Source organism: Rhinoderma darwinii, chromosome 1 (assembly GCF_050947455.1).
Source record: "Rhinoderma darwinii isolate aRhiDar2 chromosome 1, aRhiDar2.hap1, whole genome shotgun sequence".
NCBI lineage: Eukaryota > Metazoa > Chordata > Amphibia > Anura > Rhinodermatidae > Rhinoderma > Rhinoderma darwinii.
The window spans coordinates 446,014,370-446,041,835 of NC_134687.1; the positions used below are offsets into that span (position 1 = coordinate 446,014,370).

At 45.0% G+C, this 27,466-nt stretch overlaps 1 protein-coding gene across 1 annotated transcript; it reads right to left on the reverse strand.

Moving 5' to 3' along the window:
• Positions 1–11,818: 11,818 nt before the first annotated feature.
• On the reverse strand, positions 11,819–27,427 carry PLA2G1B (phospholipase A2 group IB). The gene is made up of 4 exons (XM_075831220.1): positions 27,343–27,427; positions 23,025–23,184; positions 22,265–22,392; positions 11,819–11,974 (listed from the first exon to the last, which is right to left on the reverse strand). Exons 1-4 carry the CDS (start codon positions 27,374–27,376, stop codon positions 11,856–11,858), a joined length of 441 nt encoding a protein of 146 aa, XP_075687335.1. The 5' UTR covers positions 27,377–27,427; the 3' UTR covers positions 11,819–11,855.
• Positions 27,428–27,466: the final 39 nt, after the last annotated feature.

The following is a 27,466-nucleotide window of genomic DNA, read 5'->3' on the forward strand; positions in this document are numbered from 1 at the left end:
TTGTGGTCGGTGTAGATCAGGATGGGGTGAGCTGCGCCCTCTAGAAGATGTCTCCATTCCTCCAGAGCCAATTTGATGGCCAGTAGCTCCCGATCTCCTGTAGAGTAATTGCGCTCAGCAGAAGAAAAAAGTCTTGAGTAGTAGCCACATACTACTGCCTTTCCTTTGGAGCTCCTCTGGAACAGAAGTGCACCTGCACCAACAGAGGAAGTATCCACCTCCAATGAGAACTGCCGAGATACGTCAGGATGATGGAGGATCCAGTGGCGTAACTACCGTGGTAGCAGCCGGAGCGGCTGCTACGGGGCCTGAGGGGGCCTGTGCTGCCAGCCGACACGCCCCCCCATATGCCCGGTGGCGTTGCTAGCAGCCGTTATGGCTGCTACAGCGGTAGCGCCACTACTATGGGGCCCGCGCCGCTGAGCCTCCAAGTATGGGCTGGGCGACACAGGCCCTCTCATGCCTGTAGGTGTCGCTAGCATCGGAGGGTGCCCCACTGCTAGCGGCAGCCAAATACAAGCATTAGCATTGAATGGACGGGCATGTTACGTGCCCGACCATCCAGTGCCTTACAATGACACTGATTGGCTAGCGGCGCGATGACATCATCGCGCCGCTTCCATGCTTGGAAGGTGCTGATTGACGGGGCAAGTCATTCTGCCCTGCTAATCAGCGTCATTGGATGACGCTCGTTCATCTCCAGCAGACATGCTCAGAAGAGAGCATGTCTGCATCGCCAGTGAACAGCGTGGGAACGGGATTATGTGAGTATGTCAAGTTTATATATTTTTTTCTTATAAAAATGTGAGTGGCATTATCTATAGTGGAGGGTCTATCTACAGGGGGGGTCTATATGTGGGCCACTATATACAGGGGGGTCTATATGTGGGGCACTAGCTACAGGGGAGGTCTGTATGTGGGGATGTGGGGCACAATCTACAGGGGGGGTCTATATGTGGGGATGTGGGCCACTATAAACAGGGGGCTCTATATGTGGGCCACTATATACAGGGGGCTCTATATGTGGGCCACTATCTACAGGCTGGTCTATATGTGGGGCACTATCTACAGGGGGGGTCTATATGTGGGGCACTATATGTGAGACACTATACAGGGGTGGGCTATATGTCGAGCACTATCTATAGGGGAGCTATTTTTAGGGTAATTTCTATAGGGGTGGGCTATATGTGGGACACTATATACAGGGGTGGGTTACCTGTGGGGCACTAGCAACAGGGTGGCTATATGTAGTGCACAGTCTACAGGGGTGGGCTATATGTGGGACATTATATACAGGGGGAGCTATATGTGAGACACTATCTACAGAGGTGCACTATACGTGGAGCACTATCTATATGTAGGGCAGCACGGTGGCTCAGTGGTTAGCACTATTGCCTTGGAGCTCTGGAGTCCATATGTGGTCACTATCTACAGGGGCTTCTATGTGGGTCATTATCTACAGAGGCTCTATGGGGGTCACTATCTACAGGGGGCTATGGGGGCACTATCTACAAGGGGCACGGTGTGTGTGACACAGTGTATGGTACTATTATAATCAGGGACACAGTGTATGGCGCTATTATAGTTAGAGTTGCAGTGTATGGTGCTTTATTATATTTAGAGGTGTTGAGAATTTTAACTTTGTTTATAGGTACAGAAATATTTTAAAAGTGAGAAACTGAAGATATCTGAGCGGAAAACTACAGAAATGGGTCATGGCCGGTTGAAATCCATCATAGATGTCTGGACCGGAGGGAGAAGAAAAGAACTAGAATCTGTAATGTAAATGTTTATTCTGCCTCTAATCAGTAATGTATGATCTGCAGCGAGATGATTATGATATAATATTTTTTAGTGAAACAACATCTCCCAGCATATCCTTACCATTGTTTGGGCCATGCTGGGAGCTGTAGTTTTACGCCGTACAAACCTATACGGCAGGGGTTGCACTAAATTGAGCTGTATTTGTTCTGGTGTTGTATATATGTACTGATCTTGGTTCTGATGCTGTATATACGTATGAGATTTGTTTTGGTGCTGTGTATATATGTATGGGCTTGGTTCTAGTGCTGTATATATGTACTGAGCTTTGTTCTGGTGCTGTATATATGTACTGAGGTTGGTTCTAGTGCTGTATTTATGTACTGAGGTTGGTTCTGGTACTGTATATATATGTATGGGCTTGGTTCTAGCGCTTTATTTATGTACTGAGCTTGGTTCTGGTACTGTATATATGTCAGAGCTTTGTTCTGGTGCTGTATATATGTACTGATCTTGGTTGTGGTACTGTATTTATGTACTAAGCTTGGTTGTGGTACTGTATATATGTCAGAGCTTGGTTGTGGTACTGTATTTATGTACTGAGCTTGGTTGTGGTACTGTATTTATGTACTGAGCTTGGTTGTGGTACTGTATATATGTCAATGCTTTGTTCTGGTGCTGTATATATGTCAGAGCTTGGTTCTGGATCTGTAGTTTATATAGGATATATTTATAATAACAAAATTGCAGGGCAGATGGAATTGTTCTCAATACATTGTAAATTTAATAGGAACCTGTCAGGTAGTTTTAATCCCTTGAACCGCCACCATGCGGTAATACATGACCTGACAATATTTCCAAACATTCCCTTGTATGTTTTTTTTCAGATGCCGCAAAATCCTTAAAATCTACTTTTAAAACTGCGCACACTATATGCTAATTACTCACTAAAGGGTCATGGGGCGGTGCCGCGATCCTGAAGAGTCACATAGTCCGGCCTCCAAACCCACCTTTCTATGTTTGAGTGACATCTCCCTGGCTGATACAACTTTCTCGGCTGCGCCATTGCATTGTGGCACTATACACAAGGGGGGGGGCTGTGTGGCACTATACACAAAGGGGGGCTGTGTGGCATTATACACAAGGGGGAACTGTGTGGCACTATACACAAGGGGGAGCTGTGTGGCACTATACACATCGGGGAACTGTATGGCACTATTTACAAGGGGGAGGGCTGTGGCTCTATCTACAGGGGGCTGAGTGTGGCGCAATCTACAGGGGTCTGTGTGCTGCACTTTCTACTAAGGGGGGGTTGTGATCACTGTATACAAGGGAGTGGGGCTGTGTGGCACTATATACAGTGGGAGCTGTACAGCGCTATATACAGTGGGGGCTTTATGGCGATATCTACAGGGGGGCTGTATGGCACTATCTACAAGGGGGAGGTGGGGGCGCTATCTACAAATGGGGTGTGACACTGTCTATAGGCGGGGCTATATAGCAGTGTCTATAGGGGGGCTGTATGGCACATTCTACAGGGGGCACTATTTATAATGGGGGCTGCTGTGGCACCCCGGGGGGGGGCCCGGTCAAGAGTTTGCTATGGGGCCCAGTCTTTCCTAGTTACGCCCCTGGGAGGATCAAAGCTGAAGTGAAGGCTTTCTTGAGACTAATAAATGCGGACTCTGCCTCTGGAGTCCACACCTTGGCGTTCACACCCTTCTTGGTAAGGGTAGAGATGGGAGCCGTCAGAGATGAGAAGTTTGGAATAAACTGCCGGTAGAAATTGGCAAATCCCAGGAACCGCTGTATGGCCCTTAGGCCTTGAGGACGTGGCCACTCCAGGACAGCTCTCACTTTCTCAGGATCCATCTTGAGACCTTGATTCGAGATGATGTAGCCCAGGAAGTGCAAAGAACACCTCTCAAAGACGCACTTCTCCAACTTGGCGTATAAACGATTCTCTCTTAAACGTAGCAGAACCTGATGGACATGCCGATGAGTCGTCGGATCTGGGTAGAAAATCTAAATATCATCGAGATAAACAACAACGCAGACATAGAGGAGATCTCGGAAGATATCATTAATGAATTCCTGAAACAATGCGGGAGCTTTACACAGTCCGAAGGGCATCACTAGGTATTCGTAGTGCTCGTCCCGGGTGTTAAATGCCATCTTCCATTCGTCAGCCCGGCGAATCCGGATTAGATTATAAGCCTCCCACAGGTCTAGCTTAGAAAAAAAATTGCCTCCTCGTATATACACTACCGTTCAAAAGTTTAGGGTCACTTAGAAATTTCCTTATTTTTGCATGAAAAGCACAAATTTTTTCAATGAAGATAATATTAACTTAATCGAAAATACACTCTATACATTGTTAATGTGCTAAAGGACTATTCTAGCTGCAAACGTCTGGTTTTTAATGCAATATCTACATAGGTGTATAGAGGCCCATTTCCAGCAACCATCACTCCATTGTTCTAATGGTACATTGTGTTTGCTAACTGTGTTAGAAGGCTAATGGATGATTAGAAAACACTTAAAAAAACAACTTGTGCAATTATGTTAGCACCGCTGTAAACAGTTTTGCTGTTTACAGGAGCTATAAAACTGACCTTCCTTTGAGCTAGTTGAGAATCTGGAGCATTACATTTGTGGGTTCGATTAAACTCTCAAAATGGCTAGAAAAAGAGAGCTTTCATGTGAAACTCGACAGTCTTTTCTTGTTCTTAGAAATGAAGGCTATTCCATGCGAGAAATTGCCAAGAAACTGAAGATTTCCTACAACGGTGTGTACTACTCCCTTCAGAGGACAGCACACACAGGCTCTAACCAGAGTAGAAAGAGAAGTGGGAGGCCCCGCTGCACAACTGAGCAACAAGACAAGTACATTAGAGTCCCTAGTTTGAGAAATAGACGCCTCACATGTCCTCAACTGGCAGCTTCATTAAATAGTACCCACAAAACGCCAGTGTCAATGTCTACAGTGAAGAGGTGATTCCGGGATGCTGGCCTTCAGGGCAGAGTGGCAAAGAAAAAGCCATATCTGAGACTGGCTAATAAAAGGAAAAGATTAATATGGGCAAAAGCACACAGACATTGGACAGAGGAAGATTGGAAAAAAGTGTTATGGACAGACGAATCGAAGTTTGAGGTGTTTGGATCACACAGAAGAACATTTGTTAGACGCAGAACAACTGAAAAGATGCTGGATGGGTGCCTGACGCCATCTGTCAAGCATGGTGGAGGTAATGTGATGGTCTGGGGTTGCTTTGGTGCTGGTAAAGTGGGAGATTTGTACAAGGTAAAAGGGATTTTGAATAAGGAAGGCTATCACTCCATTTTGCAACGCCATGCCATACCCTGTGGACAGCGCTTGATTGGAGCCAATTTCATCCTACAACAGGACAATGACCCAAAGCACACCTCCAAATTATGCAAGAACTATTTAGGGAAGAAGCAGGCAGCTGGTATTCTATCTGTAATGGAGTGGCCAGCGCATTCACCAGATCTCAACCCCATAGAGCTGTTGTGGGAGCAGCTTGACCGTATGGTACGCAAGAAGTGCCCATCAAGCCAATCCAACATGTGGGAGGGGCTTCTGGAAGCATGGGGTGAAATTTCTCCCGATTACCTCAGCAAATCAACAGCTAGAATGCCAAAGGTCTGCAATGCTGTAATTGCTGCAAATGGAGCATTCTTTGACGAAAGCAAAGTTTGAAGGAGAAAATTATTATTTCAAATAAAAATCATTATTTCTAACCTTGTCAATGTCTTGACTATATTTTCTAGTCATTTTGCAACTCATTTGATAAATATAAGTGTGAGTTTTCATGGAAAACACAAAATTGTCTGGGTGACCCCAAACTTTTGAACGGTAGTGTAAGTGTCAATGGGTATTTGTTCTTTACCGTGATCTGGTTGAGACCACGGTAGTCAATGCAGGGTCGACGGGATCTGTCTCTCTTTTTAACGAAGAAGAATCCAGCCCCGGCCGGGGAGGAAGACTTTCATGTGAAACCCCTCTCCCGAAATCTCCTTGATATAGGCCGACATGGACAGAGACTCTGGCAAGGAGAGAGGATATACTCGGCCACGGGGAGAGAGGCATTAGGGACCAGTTCAATGGGGCAGTCATAAGTCCGATGTGGAGGCAGCGTCTCAGCCTCCCTTATGCTGCAAACTGAGCAAACGGGGGAGGCAGTCCCACCAAAGACTGAGGTAGAGGAGTCTGGAGAGGACGGATCTGCAACAGACAACGACCAAGGCACTTGGAGCCCCATTGGAGAACCTCTTCGGAATTCCAGTCCAGGACTGGGGCTTGTAGTCGAAGCCAAGGCAGGTCCAGCAGAACAGGATTGATGGCTTACATAGTTAGTACGGCTGAAAGAAGACACATGTCCATCAAGTTCAACCAAGGGACGGGAAGAGAGAAGGGAAAAATTTCTACACATAGGAGCTAATACTTTTTTGTTCTAGGAAATTATCTAACGCTTTTTTAAAGCCATCTACTGTCCCTGCTGTGACCAGCTCCTGCGGTAGGCTATTCCATAGAATCAGAATGAAGGACTCCAAACTGGAGCTTCAACGGCTTGGTTTTAGAAACGATGGGATCAGGCAGAGACAGTCGGTTCACTGAGACAACAGCCAAAGATGTCTCTAGGGGGACTGAGGGCAACTGAAGATGATCCACCAGCTCTTTTTGGATGAAGTTTGCCGCAGACCCAGACCAAAGATAGGCAGAAACCTGATGCGTCCTCTCGCCGGATACTAGGGTCACAGGAATAGTCAGCTTGGAACAGAATGTTTTATTAGGTACTGTTCCACCTAGGGTTGTCTCCCCAACCAATCCTAAGCAGTGGGGTCTCTCTGGCCTCTGGGTACACAGACGCAATATACAGACAAAGTACAGAAGTGCCTCTGCGTTGTTTCTCCTGGATAGACAATTTGACATGGTTACTCTGCATAGAATCCAGCCTAGGAAGTTCTCTCTCCTGGAGAACCTCTTGGGAACGCTCCCGGACCCTCATGTCAACCCGGGTGGTGAGTAGGATAAGATCGTCCAGGGTAGATGGCAGATCGCGAGCAGCCAGCTCGTCCTTGATCCCCGAAGACAGTCCCTGCCAGAATGTGGCCACCAAAGCCTCATTGTTCTAGGTTAACTCAGCAGCCAGGATACGGAACTGAATAGCATACTCGCCCACGCAGAGGTTTCCCTGGTGTAGGGTCAGCAGGGATGCAGCAGCCGAAGAAACCCTGGCAGGTTCCTCAAAGATCGAGCGGAAGGTCCGTAAGAAGCACTGCAAGTCACGGGTCTCTGGTCCCTGATGTTCCCACAGAGGATTAGCCCATGCCAGGGCTTTGCATGTAAGGAGAGAGATGATGAAGGCAATCCTGACGTCATCCGAAGAGAAGGACCTGGCATGAAGTCTGAAGTGGGTCAGGCACTGATTCAAAAATCCCCTGCAGGTCCTCAGGTCTCCGTCATAGCGTGGAGGTAGCGGCAAGAAACACAGGGGGTCGGCACTGGTACAGACAGGAAGTGTAGCAGGAGGAACAGCAGGAATGGGTGCGGTGACGACTGTGGTTGGAGCAGGCAGCCGATGGGCTATGGCGTTCACCGTCAGGAGGAGTTGGTCTTGCCGTGACTGGAGGTCTTGCATCTCGGCCAGCATGGCTTGTGTCGTCAAGGTCTCAGGTTGACCAGCGGGGTCCGTGGCCTGAGCATACTGTCATGGTTTGTGGGTTTGTGGACCCACTAGGCCATACCGCCGTAGCGGGGAGGCAGCTGGCCAAACAACAGGGAACCCCAGAAATACAAAGTCCCGCACAAGGGTACCTGAGTAGTCCAGACAGTGGCCGCAGCTCTGGCACTGATGGAGATGGGTGCAGCAGGTAACGCTAGATGTGGCGGATGAAAGCAGGTGCCGCAGGTTGCGCGAGACGTGGCGAATCCCTCTGGACGTGGCAGATGACACAGGACGTGGCGGGTGACACAGATGCCACAGGTTGCGCCAGACGTGGCAAATCCTCCTGGACGTGGCAGATGACACAGGACGTGGCGGATGACACAGATGCAGTAGACACGACTCCAAATAGTAGGCACCAGAACAAGAACACAGCACAGGATACAGGAACAGGTAACAGGGCACGGGTAACAACTGGAACGGGAAACACTAAGGGACCATTTGCAAGACAGACTTAGGAATTACTAACAACGCTCAGGCAAGGATCAGAAGGGCTGGGGCCCTCTTATAGAACTGGAAGTCATGTGGTTGATGATGATGATTGTTTTACAGGTGCGCGCGTTGGCCCTACGGGACACATCAGTCCGGAGCGGAAGTGAGCGCTGGCATCTCCTAGGAAGGAGATGGGAACCAGCGCTCACGGATCCATGGCTGCGGGCATCGGGAGGTGAGTAAACCTGATGGCCCGTGGCCATGGACGCTACAGTAATCTTCTTACCGGTGGCTGTATTTGTGAGTTATCCACTCCCTTCTGGTCCTCAGCTGTGTCATGTGACCAGCAATAGCCCAATTTCCGAACTACCGATTCATAGTAGAACAAACTTTATTAAGCTACGTATAGCAAGACAGACCACATAGAATTGCATTAAAATTGTCACTACCTAAGACCGGACATGAGAGTAGTTTACCTGTGTGGATACAGGCATGTATGGTAATAGAATAGGAGCGCAGATTCCTATCATTAGCAAGTTAAATTGTTAAATTGGCTAATAGGTAGACAGTAGGTCCGGTCAACGGTAGGTATTAAAATCTTGACAGCCCCCCCGACATGTTTCGCTACAGAGTAGCGTCCTCAGGGGTACACGGGGCTAGGCCCATGTACCCCTGAGGACGCTACTCTGTAGCGAAACATGTAGCGAAACATGTCGGGGGGGCTGTCAAGATTTTAATACCTACCGTTGACCGGACCTACTCTCTACCTATTAGCCAATTTAACAATTTAACTTGCTAATGATAGGAATCTGCGCTCCTATTCTATTACCATACATGCCTGTATCCACACAGGTAAACTACTCTCATGTCCGGTCTTAGGTAGTGACAATTTTAATGCAATTCTATGTGGTCTGTCTTGCTATACGTAGCTTAATAAAGTTTGTTCTACTATCAATCGTTAGTTGGGAAATTGGGCTTGGTTGTCTGCAGGCAATCCCCTCCTTTGTAAATTGTATATTGCGCCCACCTGGGGTCTCCTTTACGCCATGTGACCAGCAATAGGACTCTCAAACTGCCAAAGCATCTCATGTGTGGGCATGAAGTCAGTTTCTCTAATCATTACTATTACAGCCTCGATGAGAGTCTTATAGGGATAAATGGAGAAACTGACTTCCTGTCCACACATGAGACGCTGTGGTAGTTGAAGAGCCTTTTTGCTGGTCACACGACACAGTTGAGGACCAGAAGGTCACTTCTGAGCCTTTTGGCTAAGATCAAGTGTAGTATCTGCTCGAGCTGAGGTTAGTAATCATCCCTGCCAGTGGAGTGTAGACTATCGTAGAGGGATGACAGACGCCGAGGTGAGGGTAGAGAACCACAACGGTCATTACGCATTTGGTTTAAAGGTGTCATTTGCAAGTGACCAGGCAACAGCCGGATCAAGGTCATGAGGTCAGGTAGCTTGGAAGCCTGAGTTGCTAAGTGCACCAAGGCTGGTGTCCCTGGGGTGCCCTAACTCACTTGGGGTGGGATCCCACTGATTGAAGGCACATTTGCACGCACTTGTCTTTCACGCTACCTGAGCATACACCTTTATTCTCCCGGGCCTTCTGGCTGGGAGATGAGGAATTTTTATACCTGGCAGATGTCCAGGCTGTATCACAGCGCACATCCACTTATTTAATTTTATTTTTTAACTGTGTGTTCGTCACTTGTGTCACAGGATTTTTAGGATGCGGCGCCATTTTGGGTCCCACCTAAGGTCTAGGGGGAAATGTGTGGCCTTCTGGTTCCATTTCCCCTGCAACCCGGCCTCCCTTCTCCGGAGGGGAGGTGCGACCTAGATGCAGGCTCCTAGGTTGACACTGGGGTGGCAGCCCAGTTAGAAGCCTTGGAGTGTGTTTGGGTCTCCCTAAGCTTCGGCGACGGGGGATCATCGATCCTCCATCCTTTGAGCCTACGGTTTGGAGGGTCGGGGAGTGGTTATTTAGGAGTAGGCCTGCGATAGACCGTATCCTTGTGCACTTTTTGTGTGGCACTCCTGCACTTTTTATGCACCTGGGTGATAGAAAGCACGACTCTGGCTTTCAATAAAAAAAAAAAAAACAGTTGAGGACCCGAAGGGAGTGTATAACTCACAAATACAGCCACGGGTATGAAGATTACTTTCACCACAATTTACATAATATGCCTTTCCAACGGGCGAGAGAATAAAAAAAAAAATTGGGAGTGTTTCTTTAATATGCTTGTAATGTTTATACTTTTCTTGGTATAATTAAAACACTTTTATCCAAACGTTATATCTATGGTGCTGCTCTATGTCTAATAGATCTTCAAGGTAGCCGGGTAATAAGGGAATCCCGTTAAAGGGCTTCTGGCAGTGGCGTAGCTATAGAGGTCGCAACGGTTGCAACTGCGACGGGGCCCCCGTTGCCACACAGCGCTGACCGCGCTGATCCCGCTTCCAACTGAATCTGCGTCAGCAGGACGCACGTTCAGTTGGGTTCAATGTTGGAGCCTTGCTCCAGTATTAACTGTGCCAGGCGCGATGTAGCGACTTCATCGCGCCTGTCTGTGCCAAGTCACTTACAGCACAGTGCAGAGGAGGAGAAGTAATTATGTTATTATTTTTCTATTAGGTACAGAGATATGGGGGCATTATACTGGGTATGGGAGGGGGGCTCGTATGGTATCTGCTGAGGGGGCATAATACTGTATGGGACAGCTGTGGGGTCCATTATATGTATGGGGCAGCTATGGAGGGCATTATACTGTATGGTGGGCATTATACTGTATGGGGCAGCAATTGGGGGCATTATACTGTATGTGGCAGCTATGAAGGGCATTATACTGTATGGGGGGCATTATAATGTATGGGGTAGCTATGGGGGGCATTATACTGTATGGGGCATTTTAGTGTGTGGGGCAGCTATGGGGAGCATTACACTGTATGGTGGGCATTATACTGTATGTGGCAGCCATGGATGGCAATATACTGTGGGGTCAGCTATAGGGGCGTTATACTGTGGGGGTAGGTATGGGGGGATTATACTGTGGGGGGGGGCAGCTATGGGAGCATTATACTGTTTGGGGCAGCTATGGTGGCATTATACTGTGGTGGTCAGCTATGGGGGCATTATACTGTGTGGGGGGCAGCTATGAGGGGCATTATACTGTGTGGTGGCATTATACTGTAGTGGCAGCTATGGGGGCATTATACTGTGGGGGCTTTCATGGGGTCTGTTGGGCAAGGCAGCTGGGAATAGTCTACTGGTGTTGAGGAGGGGTAGGGGGCCCAAGCTGAATTCTTGCACCAGGGCCCATGAGCCTTTAGCTACGCCCCTGGCTTCTGGTGAAGGAAGAACCACCTGGTCCAACCTGTCAGGATGAGCATCTGTAGCATCCTTCACCTACTGCATGGTGTGGAAAGAAGGAGTGTCTTCCAGAGAAAAGCTTAGCTTTGCATTACTTACCATCAGAGCGGTAAAGTCGAATTGCTTTATGAGATAATCAACGATATCCACTTCACCTGTCAGTGATTTTAATGTAATGGCTGGACGGTGTATATATAATTTTCAGACCCTAAAAGGTAACATCCTACCTGCCATAAATGTTTTAGTGATAAGACGCCCATCTTTCCCCTGTATGCATAGTCACCCTTTATTATAATCAACAGGAAATAAGGGAACAGCTCACAGCTTAATAGTGGGAGTGGGACCATGTATGTACAGCCGCCTCTCAGATGCAAACAGGGGCACAGCACATTGACTATAATATGCTAATTTCAGGTACAGTCAAGAGCCCCATCTAAGACCCCAATAATGTCATAGGTTGACCAACAGTGGTATAGGCAAACAATAACACAGACCATTTGGTTTTACGCTTTTATTTGATTTCACTTTATATTACTGTCACTTAACAGGATTTGCTTTTATCCAAATCTTTGTAGGCTGAGTTGTATGGAGCATTTGCAAAGCAAATGGCAGCAGCTCGATCACAATTGCAGATAAACTGGGCACAGGCATCACTATAAGCTGTTGGGAGACATACGGAATGTCATAATCAGAAGACAGGAATTCTGGCGTATGGAGCTAACATGCATCTATCACTAAACATCTTAAAGATTTCCTTAAAAAGTTGCAGAATGAGTACTTTGTGCACTAAATATCCTCTAAAATGGCAGATAAGATGAACAATTGTTGGAAGAAACAGTTTGAGCCCACTGACATGGGATTTTGGGTTCATGATTAGTGAACACCCAATGGCGGATTATCATATGGGCGGTTCGGGCGGCCGCCCGGGGCCTGAGGCTCCCAGGGGGCCCATCGCACACAATCTTAAAAAACTATGCAGCGCTGCTAGCTCCCGCTCTGTCCCGCTTCCAACTGAATCTGCGTCCTCAGGACGCAGATTCAATTGGGTTAAATGCTGGAGCCTCGCTCCAGCATTCACTCTGCCGTGAGCGGCTCGGCGCAGGCAGGCGCGATGTAGTGACGTCATCGCGCTTGTCTGCACGGAGTCACTCACGGGACAGTGCAGAGGAGGAGAAGCATCCCCCACCTTCGTGGGAACCGGGATAGGTAAGTAATTATGTTTTTTTATTTATTAGGTACGTACATATGGAGGCATTATACTGTGTCACAGCTATGGGGGCATTATACTGTGTCGCAGCTGTGGTGGCATTATACTGTGTAGGACAGCTATGGAGGCATTATACTGTGTCGCAGCGATGGAGGCATTATACTGTGTAGGACAGCTATGGGGGCATTATACTGTGTCGCAGCTATGGAGGCATTATACTGTGTCGCAGCTATGGGGACATTATACTGTGTAGCAGCTATGGGGGCATTATACTGTGTCGCAGCTGTGGGGGCATTATACTGTGTCGCAGCTATGGAGGGCATTATACTGTGTAGCAGCTATGGGGGCATTATACTGTGTCACAGCTATGGGGGCATTATAGTGTGTCACAGTTATGGGGGCATTATACTGTGTCGCAGCTATGGAGGGCATTATACTGTGTCGCAGCTATGGAGGCATTATACTGTGTCGCAGCTATAGAGGGCATTATACTGTGTCGCAGCTATGGGGGCATTATACTGTGTCGCAGCTATGGAGGCATTATACTATGTCGCAGCCATGGGGGCATTATACTGAGTCACAGCTATGGGGGCATTATACTGTGTCGCAGCTATGGAGGCATTATACTATGTCGCAGCTATGGGGGCATTATACTGAGTCACAGCTATGGGGGCATTATACTGTGTCACAGCTATGGGGGCATTATTCTGTGTAGCAGCTATGGGAGCATTATACTGTGTAGCAGCTATGGGGGCATTATACTGTGTAGCAGCTATGGGGGCATTATACTGTGTCACAGCTATGGAGGCATTATACTGTGTCACAGCTATGGAGGCATTATACTGTGTCGCAGCTATGGAGGCATTATACTGTGTAGCAGCTATGGAGGCATTATACTGTGTCACAGCTATGGGGCATTATACTGTGTAGGGTAAGCTAAGGGGAAAATTATACTGTGTAGAGGCAGCTATGAAGGGCATTATACTGTGGGGGCAGCTATGGGGGACATTATACTGAGCAATTACAAGAGCTGCAGGTCCAAGGGGGGAGACGCTGTGTAGCACTATATGCAAGGGGGGATTGTTGTATAGCCCTATATAGAAGGGAGCGCTGTGTATCACTATATCTAAGGGGAATTGCTGTGTAGCACTATATAAAAGAGGGGGAGGGCTATGTGATGCTATTTACAGAGGGGGAGGACTGTGTAGCGCTATTTACAGGGGTCAGTGTGTAGCGCTATCTACGGGGGCAGTGTGTGGTGCTATCTACAGTGTTTGACACAATTATATTCAGGGGCGCAGTCTATGGTGCTATAATATTTACGGGCCCAGCGTTTGGCACTATTTTATTCAGGGGCGCAGTGTTTGGTGCTATTATATTTAGGGGCACAGTGTGTGGCGCCATGATAATATTATCTTTGTTTATAGGTGTGGAAATGTTGGAAAAGTGAGGAGCCAAAGACATCTGAGTGGCAAATTCTGCAGAAATGGGTCATGGCCGGCAAAAGTCGTCATGAAGTCTGGACTGGATGGAGAAGAAAAGAGGAAAAAAACTACGTCGTCACCTGTGAGTCACTAGATTTATAGACAATCTGTCATCTCTACTGACATGTTTATTATAGGAAATCCTTGTATTTCACAAAGTCTTTGTGCAGTCCAGGACTGATAGACAAATAAGTGTTACTATTCCCCTTGTCAGGAGAATGTGTCCCTACACGGTGCGATACTGTCAGCGATGGTTGGAGACTGTCAGTATGTGGGGACACAGCCTTTTGACAAGGGAAGTAGTAACACCCATTTGTTTATGTCTGGACAAAAAGGAAGTGTTAACAATAGTTACAAGGCGGCGATGAAGAAGGGGGGCCCAAGTTTGGATAACAGCCCAGGGCCTATGGTCTACTTAATCCGCCACTGTGAACACCTACTGCCTAAACTCTTTCAAGGGGACATCCTAATAAAATAATAATATTACATCTATGCCAACATATAATCACTTATGTGGATTAAAGTCACCAAATAAATCAATACTTCCTACCTGGCTTAAAAAGTGTAAGGTATTTATGGATGTCTGTGGACATTGATTTATTTACTGATTTAAATTTTACACAAGGTCTATATGACAACACTGAACTTGACAAAATCTGCTGAGGACATTTTGTCATTGGAATCTCTGAGTAATGCAGTTTCAGGTTTTGGACCTGTAACTTAAAGCAATTATATCACTGCCTAGAAGTATGATATTAAAAATACTTTTCACATTATATTCATATATATATATATATACACATATACATACGTACGTACGTACGTACGTACGTACATACATACATACATACATACATACATACATACATACATACATACATACATACACACGCACACTAAAGGGCCTTGATTTTATTTTATTTTTTTCCTGTTGCGTCTCCTTTAAATGCATAGTTTATCTTTCCATTTTTTGCAGTGGACTATCTGGTGATGAATACAAATCATGACACTATTTTCTTTGAATGAGCAGTATTTGGTTTAAATGGGTTTTCTGGGAATTTTATATTGATGGCCTAGCCTTAGGATAGATCGATATCAGTTCGTTGGGGGTCCGAATCACAGCAATCTGCAGACTGAAGCAGCCTGGGATTGCATTTCCTGTACGTGTCAAGTGAATGGAACTGAGCTGCAATCCCAGGCACAGCCGCTACGGAAGTCTACGGTGCTCTACCTAGTAAACAAAGAAGAGGCTGATTGGTGGGTGTGCCGGGAGTCGGACCCCCACCAATCTTCTATTGATGACCAATCCTAAGTCCCGGAGAACTCCTTTAAATATTAGGTCAATTTCCCTTTTACTGGTTTAGCTTATCTCTGGTATTTTACTAGTTAAATGTGTGACTATGTCATTCCTATACCAGAGAAAGCTGGAGTTTCATAATAAATGTATGCATTAGAGACTCCTTCAATCTCCTCTATAAACAATTATTTGCCTTTCTAAGCAATGAACCAAATATGTTGGATGAGGCCCGAATTATAGGGAGGGGGAAAGGGGTGATTGCCCTTAGGCATTAACTACCTAGGGGCTTTCACCTTTCAGTTCCCTCCACAGCTTCCCAAACTCTACCAACAGCAATATCAGGGCTATATGTTGTGCTAGGTTCTGGAGGTTTAAAGGGGAACGAGAATAGTTAAGTATTTTAAACTGGTTACTATTTATTAGGGCACTCTCTATATGCCACAGATTTACATGGGGCGGCACTATTTATAGCACAACTTTATATGGGGCACTATACATAGCACAATTTTACATGGAGCACTATCAGGGCCGGACTGGCCATCTGGCAGTTCTGGCAAATGCCAGATGGGCAGGTGAACAGTGGGCCCCCTCCTGGCCGCCCCAAATGATCAGTGTCTCAGACGGCATGGTACAGCATTTCTAAGGGGGCGGCACAGCAGCTAAGAACTGCTGTCCGACTGTAATAGCAGCCGTGGTCTGTGCTGCTATTACTAAAACTCCCTGTGCTACCTTAAAAGCTCCCCGTACAGCCCCCCTTCCCTACTATTCACACAAACTCCCCTCCTGCTGCTTTTACTAGTCGGGACATGAGAGAGGGGGAGGGGAGACAGTCGGCGGGCTCTGTGTCGGGCTGTGAGCAGGAGAAGTTCTGGAGTGAAGAATCTCACCCCATCAACCTTCTGAACTCCCTTCACAAATATCCTACATAAAAAGTAAGTGCATGTCTGCTTACAATGTGTACTTTATATGTGTATAATGTGTGCATGTGACATCTCCTCAGAAAAACGCAGCAATTCTGTACACTTTCCTCAGCGGGGATTAACATGCTGCGGTACGAAAAATACGCACCGCAGGTCAATTTCTGATCGGAAATTTTACGCTGCGTGTTGATGAGATTTGTTAAATCTCCCCCACTTTGCTGCTACTGTATTCTGCTGCGTATTTTCCATCCGCAAATTCCGGATGGAAAATACGCAATAAATTCCGTTAAGTGTGGACAAGCCCTAATACAGTAGCAGCAGAGTGGATGGGATTTGAACAAATCTCATCCACATGCTGCGTAAATTATAAGCAGAAAAAACGCTCAGAAATTTACCTGCGGTATGGTTTTTTATTCCGCAGCATATCAATTGTATTTGCGTAAATGCTGCTTATTTGTTTTGAGTTTTCCCCATTTAATTCAATGGGGAGGTAAAACCCGCAACAAATAGCAGATGTTGTTTTTTGTGGCGGAAAAGCAGCGATTCCGCCGCAAAAAAAACGCAACTCAGAAATTTTTCAATCTTATACTTACCCAGAATTCTGTTTCTTCGTCCGGGCTGGCCTCCTGGGATGACGTTTCATCCCATGTGACAGCTGCAGCCAATCACAGGCTGCAGCGGTCACATGGGATGAAACGTCATCCTAGGGCTGCAGGATGTAGGAGGGAAGCATCGCCATGGTAAGTATCCATTTTTATTTTTTTTCTGCTGAGTTTTCCGCAGCGGCCATTCCTGGCTGAAAAACTGCACCAAAATTTGGTGCGGTTTTTCAGCTTGAATTCCCTGCGGCGCACAGGGCGGATACGCTGTGTGCTTTTACAGAGCATATCCGCCCTATGTAAACATACCTGTACAGTATATACATATAGTAGCTGCTGTCTTACAATGTTACAGCTGCAAACCACGTCAACATGCTGAATTCCCAAAAGTCAGCGCAGTTTTAAAATGATTGTTAGGCCGGACTTACACTAGTGTGTGCTTTTTGCGTGCGCAAAAAACGCAGCGTTTTGCGTGCGGAAAAGGTACATAACAGCTCCGTGTGTCAGCCACGTATGATGCGTGTCTGCGCGATTTTCACGCAGCCGCCATCATTATGACACTCTGTTTGTATGTTTGTAAACAGAAAAGCACGTGGTGCTTTTATGTTTTCATTCATAGTTTTTACTGCTGTTGCGCGAATCACGCGCGTCACACGGAAGTGCTTCCGTGTGCTGCGCGTGATTTTCACGCACCCAGTGACTTCAATGGGTTTGTGATGCGCGAACAACGCACAAATATAGGACATGTCGTGAGTTTTACACAACGGACACACGCTGCGTGAAACTCACGGACAGTCTGCACGGCCCCATAGACTAACATAGGTCCGTGCGAGGTGCGTGAAAATCACGCGCGTTGCACGGACCTATTATACATTCGTGTGAATAAGTCCTTAATGTCCATGCAGTTTTTTGCGGACGTTAACAATCATTTAAGAACTGCACCGACTTTTGGTAAAACTGCATGTGCTACGTGTTTTATTGGACAATGGTTGTTACGATCTGATTGTTTGCATTAAAGGTTATGTACACCTTTGAAAGGGATTTTATATATATATATATATATATATATATATATATATGTCAAAATGTCAGTCAGTGTATTTTGTGCCACTTTATAATTCGTTTTTATTAAAAAATCTTTTTACTTTTTAAGATACAGCTGCTCTGCGTCCTGTTTACAGAGCAGCTGTATCTTTTTTCTTTTAAAGGCTTTATTTTTCTAAAACTTTTATAATTTGTTACAGTACAAACAAGTACAGTAAATAAAACAATAGAAACAAGACAAATGACACGGCATCTGGTGGGCACTATAATGCAAGAATATTTTCAGAAGAGATGTAGTACATAAAACATACTAGCAGCTGTATCTTACGCTGAATCCTGATGGGACTGATGGGTTCAGTGTCAGCGAATCCTGTGTGTCTCTGGCATGCAGGATCCACCTATAATACATCACATCTACGTTAGATGTGATAGATTACAGGTGGATACAGTCGACTACTCTGATAACACCAAAAAAACGGAGACCTTGCGAAACGGAGACAAACGGAAACCATTAGCAATGGAAGTGTTACCATTGAAATCAATGGTAATGCAAATGGAAAGCTTTGGTTTCCATTTGGTTTCCGTTTGTGGGTTCCCCTGACGAAAAGGTCTGACTGAACCCATGAACGGAACCCCGACACAGATGAGAACGAAGCCTAATTATTACTGTATGATCTGTACAGATGATTGAGGCAGTGGCGTAAATACCGCGGTAGCAGCCGTAGTTGCCGCTAAGCGGCACGCGGCTAGCCGACACCCCCCCCCCATATGTCCGTGGCGCTGCTACTACGGGTCCCGCGCCACCGAGCCTCTAACATTTATGGGCCGGCTGACACGGGCCCCCTCATGCCTGGGGGCGTCGCTAGCACCGAAGGGGGCCCCGTGGCTAGCGACAGCCACCCCCTCTTGCAGTAATTGTACCTGCGTCTATACACAGGTAGAAATACATGCATTAGCGCTGAATGGCCGGGCATATTCCGTACCCGACCATTCAGCGCCTGGGGCACTATATACAGGGGGTCTATATGTGGGGATGTGCGGCACTATATACAGGGGGGTCTATATGTGGGGATGTGTGCCCATATATACAAGGGGGTCTATATGTGGGGCACTATCTACAGGGGGTCTATATGTGGGGCACTATATACAGGGGACTCTATATGTGGGGATGTGGGGCACTATATACAGGGGGAGCTATATGTGGAATACTATATACAGGGGTGGGCTATATGTAGAGCACTATCTATAGGGGAGCTATTTGTAGGGCACTATCTATAGGGGTGGGCTATATGTGAGACACTATATACAGGGGTGGGTTACCTGTGGGGCACTAGCTACAGGGGGCTATATGTAGGGCATTGTCTGCAGGGGTGGGCTATATGTGGGGCACCATGAAAATTTTATCTTCATTTATAGGTGCAGAAGTGTTTGAATAGTGAGTAGCTGAAGACATCTGAGCGGCAAACTCTGCAGAAATGGGTCGTGGCCGGGAGAACTCATCATAGAGGTCTGGACCAGATGGAGAAGAAAAGAGAATAAGAACAACTAGAATCTGAAATTGTCACCGGTGACTCACTTAATATAAATGTTTATTCTGCCTCTAATCACTACTGTAGTCACTGTATGATCTGCAGCGAGATGATGGGTGGTATGTTTTTTTTTTTGGGAAACAGCAACTCCCAGCATATCCTTACCACTGTTCGGTCCATGCTGGGAGCTCTAGTTTTACGGCAGGGGTTGCACTAAATGGAGCTGTATTTGTGCTGGTGCTGTATTTATGTGCTGAGCTTGGTTCTGATGCTGTATTTATGTACTGAGCTTGGTTCTGGTGCTGTATATATGTACTGAGCTTTGTTCTGGTGCTGTATATATGTACTGAGCTTGGTTCTAGTGCTGTATATATGTACTGCGCATGAGTCATAAGTGTAAGTGGTGTGCGTGCGCATGTGTCCTAGGTGTGAGTGGTGTGTGTGTGCATGTGTCCTAGGTGTGAGTAGCAGGAATGCAGCATGTGTCCAGCCCGTGTTTTGCATCTGAGTGTCATGTGTCCAGCATGTGAGTGCATGTGTATATGGCTGAATATAAAATTGAAAACATACTATTTAGTTACAGTATGGTGATATTTTAACATTGCATACTGGTATAATTTGCAATCTTTATACGTCAGTATTAGACAATGATCACGCAATCAGGATTTGATTAGGACTAAGTCCCTGTTTCTACGCCTAAATCCCTTTCAAATCTACTAACATTCTGCATCCATTAATAGTGAATGAGCTATTTTATACCCCATTCACGTGCAGCAGAAATAAGTCTGCTTAAATTTTTTTCGGCTCCGAAAATGAATCCTCTAGAATAATAAGCATGTTCATTATACTCATAGAAAAGCAGTGGATTCGTTGGAGTTGGAGGTATCGGGAACTATTCCTCTATTCATTTACACCTGTTTACACCTGTTTTAATAAATCTCCCCATGTCTTGTATAGTTGAAAGGTGGTCCCAGCCCAACACTGGCAGCTGCATATGGCCTGCGGTGGGCCTGTGTACTTAAAAATGGCAGGGCTGATTTTAAGTCCCAGTCCGGCCCTGGGCACTATTCATGGTGCAACTTTATATGTGGCACTATACATGGCACACTTTTATATGGGGCACATAGGGGGGCACTATATTGTACAATTTTATATGGGGCACTATTATGGCACTATTTACTATGGCTTACTATTTGTATGATGCTTTTTACTGGGGGGCATTTTGGGGGTCCCTATGTGTATGTCACTATTTACTGTGAAGCACTATCTTTAACTGTAGTTGTAAAGGATCTACCAGGCACAGCTTCTGTGTCAAAGCCCATAGGTAATCAGTCTGCACCTGCTTCTATGTCTGTGAGACTGACTCCATCTTCCACCACTCAGGATGGCAGGCTTAGGAGTGGGAGAGCCTATCACAGCCTGGCCAGACGGAGATAGGCTCCCGCCCTCTGTCTATTTATACCTGCCTTTCCTGTTCCTCCTTGCTTGTGATTCTTCTCGTTTGGTTTCCTGGCCCTGCTGCAGCTTCTTGAACTATTTGACCCTGCTTCATATTGACCCTGGCTTACTGACTACTCTCCTGCTCTGCGTTTGGTACCTCGTACACTCCTGGTTTGACTCGGCTCGTTCACCACTCTTGTTGCTCAAGGTGTTGCCGTGGGCAACTGCCCCATTTCCCTTAGCTTCTGTGTACCCTTGTCTGTTTGTCTGTCGTGCACTTATTGAGCGTAAGGACCGTCGCCCAGTTGTACCCCGTCGCCTAGGGCGGGTCGTTGCAAGTAGGCAGGGACTGAGTGGCGGGTAGATTAGGGCTCACTTGTCTGTTTCCTTACCCCCATCATTACAGTAGTACAGTATTTGGAAGAACTGAGCAGCACATTATTAGTGTGGTGATACTCAGCAGGCTGCCGTTGTGGTATCTGACCACTATATGAACACTGTTTGGTGTGGTGTGTAACTTTGATATTTTTGTAGTGTTTTTTCATTCAGCAACATTATGGTGGTATTATTCGTTCACTGTATTTATTTTTATTTTTGGGTAGGGCTAATCTATGTAGATAGATCCTTGTACAACATAGTGCCTGTGTTTCACAATAAAGCACATGGCTCTTGGGGAACACAGTCCACACCACTGAACACCAGATCCTAGTTGTGCCCCAGGTAGCAATGCCTTGTGTAAATGTCACTATGAGTAGCATTTTTATTTATCAATCGTGGTACTGATTACAAATATTTTTATGGCATCACAATTGATGATCAATAATAAGTAATAACTCTGACCACTTATTATTAGAATTGCTCAAAAACGAATGAGTAATGAGGATAATTATCGAGTGTAAATAGGCCTTTAATGGGGGGTGGATTGTGACTTACGGCCTAGCGCAGCGTGAGCAATAAATACGGCCTTAGCAAGACATGGGTAATTGAAACGTTTTTAAATGTAATTCCAACAGTATAAAAGTATTAATATGTGATAGAAGAGGTGGTTGTGCAGCTTTTACTATTACATTTTACTAGGGGCCAGTGCTCCAGTCTCCTTGTTCAGAACTCCAATGCCCCATTTGCCCACTCTGTTAACTAGAAGAAATTCAGTGGCTGGGTATGCATATTTATCGCCTGAGGGAGATAAGCGTCTGCCAGATATCAGTGGCTCAACGCGTTTTCCCCTAAAATTGGTCATCAGTGGATAGTCCGGAGGCCCTATAAACATTCGATTGTTAGCAGATCCTGCCAGTTTCAGTGGGAAAGGTATTAGAAATGTAACTGTTACTGTAATCCACATAGCTTACATCTGTAATTATGCATTTTAGTTTAAATACATTACTATCCCATATAAATTAATATCATTCCTAGAAATTTAAACTGCTTACATGTACAGGTGATACTTGTTCCTGAGCAGCTATATTGATAACTCTTGGTGTATGGATTATCTACAAATCCACCACAGCTGGAGTGTTTCTGGGCTTGTGAATAACAGTTGTCATGGACTTGACAGCATCTGTAAGAATAATAGGCAGAGTCAATTCTTGACATTCAGATTTGCACCAATATGTGGAGTATCTTTCTGTCTGTTTCAGCATTTAAAGTAGTGGATAACTAGTAAATGTGACACTAGAATGGTGCTTTCATCACAAAAAAGTTGTAAATCCAAACATGTATTAAAAGGGTTATACGGGATATCAATGGTGACGGAAACATTGCTAATGGTTTCTGTTTGTCACCATTCCGGCAGGTTTCCGTTTCAATGACGGAATCAATAGCATAGTCAACTGCGCTATTGATTCCGTCAGAAAAACGGAAGCCTGCCGGAATGGTGACGAACGGAAACCATTAGCAATGTTTCCGTCACCATTGATATCAATGGTGACGGAAAGGGAAGCTGTGGTTTCAGTTTGACTTTCCGTTGCGGGGTTCACCCGACGGAAACCTCTGACGGAACCCCGGAACGGAATGCCAACGCTGATGTGAACAGGCCCTAAGAATCCGGTGGTGTGTGATATTGGCTGTAGAGAAAAATACATAACTAGAATAAACCATAGCATCATGCCATGGACGTGCTGTACACCTTTGTCGGGGATACTATATTAGAAGTAGAGAGAACCCGCCACATATGCTTCAATGCATGCTTACCTGTCCAGAGTATCCTTGGGAGTGCCGCCTCCTCCAAGTCCACAATAACATCCATAATTATTAAATTCTTTCAGGGGTTCACTGTTAGGAATGGTACATTTGATCAAACTGTGGAACTGCCAGAGTGCCCGACTGTGAGGTGAGGCACAGGCACAGGATACTGGGACAAAATAAAAACATGTTACTAAAGGAGCGGAGACATGTCCGTGATAATTTTATTTTTTTTTCCAATTTTTTTTGCCACGAATCTGCAATAATTATATATAATGCATTTAAAAAATTTGACGACCAAAAAGTGTGCTCTATATATAACAATAAAAGTAACTTCTTACGCAAATTATAATGATATTATAAGACCCATGATCGTAAAAATACTACAGGACATGGAATTTTGAGGTGATATTTTGTATTTTACAGTGGACACAGTAGATGTGAGATACATAAGAACTTTGGCCCATGATGTTTTTAGATACAGTATATGCTTGCAGTGGGTTACACAACCTGATAGAATATGGCTACTTATCACTGATCCATACACAGGAAATACCCCACAATCCTGTAGGCCTGTGTCTGTGAGATTATAATATGTCTACACAACCCAACACTTCATCTTCATGCTAAAGGAGGAAAGTTGGCAGAGACAATAGCTTTGATCCTTGCTATGAGGGCCACATTTAGAAGCTTCCGCAGTGCTGTAATTGATCATCTCTGAATATATCAAAATGAAGAAACTGTGGGAAGCATCTTTTGACATGGTCATTTAGAGATAAAAAAGAGAAAATCTGAGCAAAACCCAAACATACCTTCAAAAATGTCCATATTATAATCTTTCAATATTACACAATGTTGATGTGTGGTAGTTCAATGCCATCTGCTGGCCATAGTGTGACTAAATATTTATACTGTTAATCTGGCCATCATCATTTCATATTTCTTAGCTTAACCCCATGCCCCACCATGCTGTAATAGTACGGCATCACAAGTAGCACGTTTGAGCACCATGCCATACTGTTACCGAATGGCTTTAAACTGTCACCTTGTCAAATGACACGGTGACACAGTAGTGATGGCTGCTGTCACCGACAACAGCCAATCACTACTAACGGCCAAGGGACCAATCATGGTGGTCCCCGACCGGCAATTGCTGTGATTGGTCAGTCAATGCGACTGACCAATTACAGCATTATGACACGTGCAGATTGGGGGGTGCACATTTTTTTTACTGCAGCCGCTCTCTATCTGCTTGTTTCCTTTAGTGAGACAGCTCCGTTGAAAAATTGGAAGAAATAGGCCCTAAAACACCAGTTAACTCCTTGACCACCCCAGAAAAGTTGATTAACGCCTGTATCACCCCACCTGTGCCCCTCATCTTTGCCCCCCACCCTCCTCAGAGGTGGTGGTTCTTGAATCACCCCCATCAACATACAATTTAACTCCTAATTGGCGCACAGCGCATTATACCACCTGGTTGCTGCCCTGTGCAATATGTGTTTCTCCTAATTGGTGCACGCCAAGTTATATCTCCTGATTGCTGCGCCCTAAGTTTTACAACTAATTGGTGCATGCCAAGTTATACCACCTAATTGCTGCGCCATAAGGTTTAGGCCTCATGCACACGACCCTAGTTGTGTGCACAGCATGGATGGCCGCGGAGTGTCATCTGCGGGCCGCTGCAAATCACGGACCGTGCACACATTGATTTCAATGAGCCCGGACCGCAAATGCGGACTATATAATGACATGTCCTATCTTTTTTGCGGTCCAGGCTCCCGGCATATGCACGGACCGTGGAAACCACGGTCGTGTGCATGGGCCCATAGATATGAATGGGTCCGCAATTCACAAGCATGAGGCATTACTCCTAATTGGTGCACGCCAAGTTATACCACCTAATTGGTGCACCATAAGTTTTACTCCTAATTGGTGCGCCACAAATATTATTAACTAAATTGTCCGCAAAAAAAATCCTAATTTGTTCATAAAATTTCTAACACAACAATTTTTATTGACAAATTTGTCTACAAAAATCTTTCTACATTTTTGTAAAAATTCACTTAAGGGGTGTAGTTTTCAAAATGGGGTTACTTCTCAGGGTTTTCCACAACAACGTATGGGGGAAGTGTCTTCGATAACACATGCTCGGCACAACGTATTGGGCATTAAAATGGCATAATTGTGAAAAATTTTCAATTTTTCATTCTTTGCATCAAATTCTGGAAGACTCCTGTGGGGTAAAAATGATCATTATACCCCTAGATAAATGCCTTAAGCGGTGTAGTTTCTGAAATGGGGTCACTTATTGGGGGTTTTCACTGGACTTGTACCTCAGGGGCTCTGCAAGCACAACATGGCGCCCAAAAAATATTCCAGCAGAAACTGTGCCCAAAAGCCAAATGGTGCTACTTCCCTTCTGAGCCCTGCCGTGTGCCCATACAGAAGTTTACAACCATATATGGTGTGCTCTTTCTCCTATCACCCCTTGTATTAATCAATAATTTGGGGATAAACCAAAGTTTTATTGGAGAAAATTCAATTTATCATTTTCATGGCCCAGTGTTTATAACTTCTATGAAACACCTGTGGAGTCCTAATGCTTACTACACACCTAGATAAATTCCTTGAGAGGTGTAGTTTCCAAAATGGGGTCACTTTTTGGGGGTTTTCATTGTACAGGTACTTTAGGGGCTCTGCAAATGTGACATGGTGCCTGAAAAATATCCTAATAAAATCAAGGCCCTGAAATCCATAAGGTGCTCCTTCATTTCAGAAGACTGTGTTTGAGTCGAGTGGCGCACTATGCAGTTTTGAATATTGTGAGGAGTGCAGTTTCTAAAATCTGGTCATTTTGTGGTGGTTTCTATTATATTGGTCCCTCAAAGTCACGTCAGAACTGAATTGGTCCCTAAAAAAGTAGGTTTTGGAAATTTTCTTTAAAATGTGAAAAATTGCTGCTAAATTTATAAGCCTTCTAATGTTATTAAAAAAAATAAAAGGATGTTAAAAAAAATGATGCCAACATAAAGTATTTTGTGTGGTATGACTGTATCTTAAAATCAGAGAACTAAAATTGTTGAAAACTGCTAATTTTTCGACCAAAATGTATCACTAACAAAGTATGATGTGTCATAAAAAAAACAGTCTCAGAATCACATCGCTTTCAGCCAGATCACGCTGTGCTGCGATTACACCTAAAAATTAATGGAGAGAAGTGTATGGACAGATATCCACACAAACGCATGAATCAGTTATTAGAGATCATTCCTCCAACATGTACTATTAGAAAGACATTTTCAATTAGTTGACTATGCACATATCAAAATGCCAAAGTCCCCCTGCCAGTCTTTGCCCCAGTGTCTTCCAGGGCCAGATCAAGGGTGCCTAGAGTATGGAGTAGTTAACAAGAGACCCCTTAACACAGTTTATAAACACTGGGGGTAGTAGTATAGCATATGCTTATATCTATGACGCAGATACCAAACTACTCCAGGGTGCATCTAGCAAATGTCGCCACTCCAGCTTTTTAGAACTGTAGATGTCCAAAAATAGTGGTGGGAGTGCTCAATGCTATTTTTTATGTAAATTTGCCAGAAAACTGCCATAATTGCATTGATAAATATGCTACATTGTGATTTGTTACCTGGGAGACAGCTATTAAATATAATAAACTTGGAAATATGTGTTGTGTCATTGCTTAAACCTATCAATCATAATGCATCCTGCTGGCCAGGAAACCTACATGTAGAAACCACAATCACAGTTTTTTTCAAGTAGTTTTCTATAAAAGCTATAAATATCCAAGAACTGCACATTATCACAGTTTTCCAGGAACATTTTCTTCAATTACCTATACATGAAAAAACACTGATAAACACAAAACCGCAAAAATGCATGTGGCTTATATCTAGTTTTGAAACACGGTTGTCATGGTACACAAAATAGATTGTGATGTAAAGAAGGTCTAAAAGGTTAAATATAATCCCCTATCCGGCCAATGTAATTTCCAAATTACATTCATTATAGCAAAATCCTGCGCCCACAAATGATTTCAATATCTACACTACATCCTTCTGCACACTGTCCCTCCTATTCTGAGCTAGCTCCAGACACTGAATATATCCCCATTAAGCCATATTCCTTCACCGCACTGGTATTGATAAGTACTCCAGATGAGAACGCAAATACTAAACTTTTTTGTAACATATATAGAACCTTGCAATTCAATGCATTATTAAATACTCTTCATAGATGACTTCTCCATAATCATGGTAGTTAAAGATGATAATTGGTTGTATATCTCAGATTAAAAGTAAAAGCCTACCTGCCAGGAGAACAGCAATGAATCGGAGCATCATGGTGGTAGAGACTCAGTGTATGTTTATCCCTACCCCTATAAATAGTGAAACACTGACCTTCACACTTCAGGGACGTCAAGTTCTGACAAC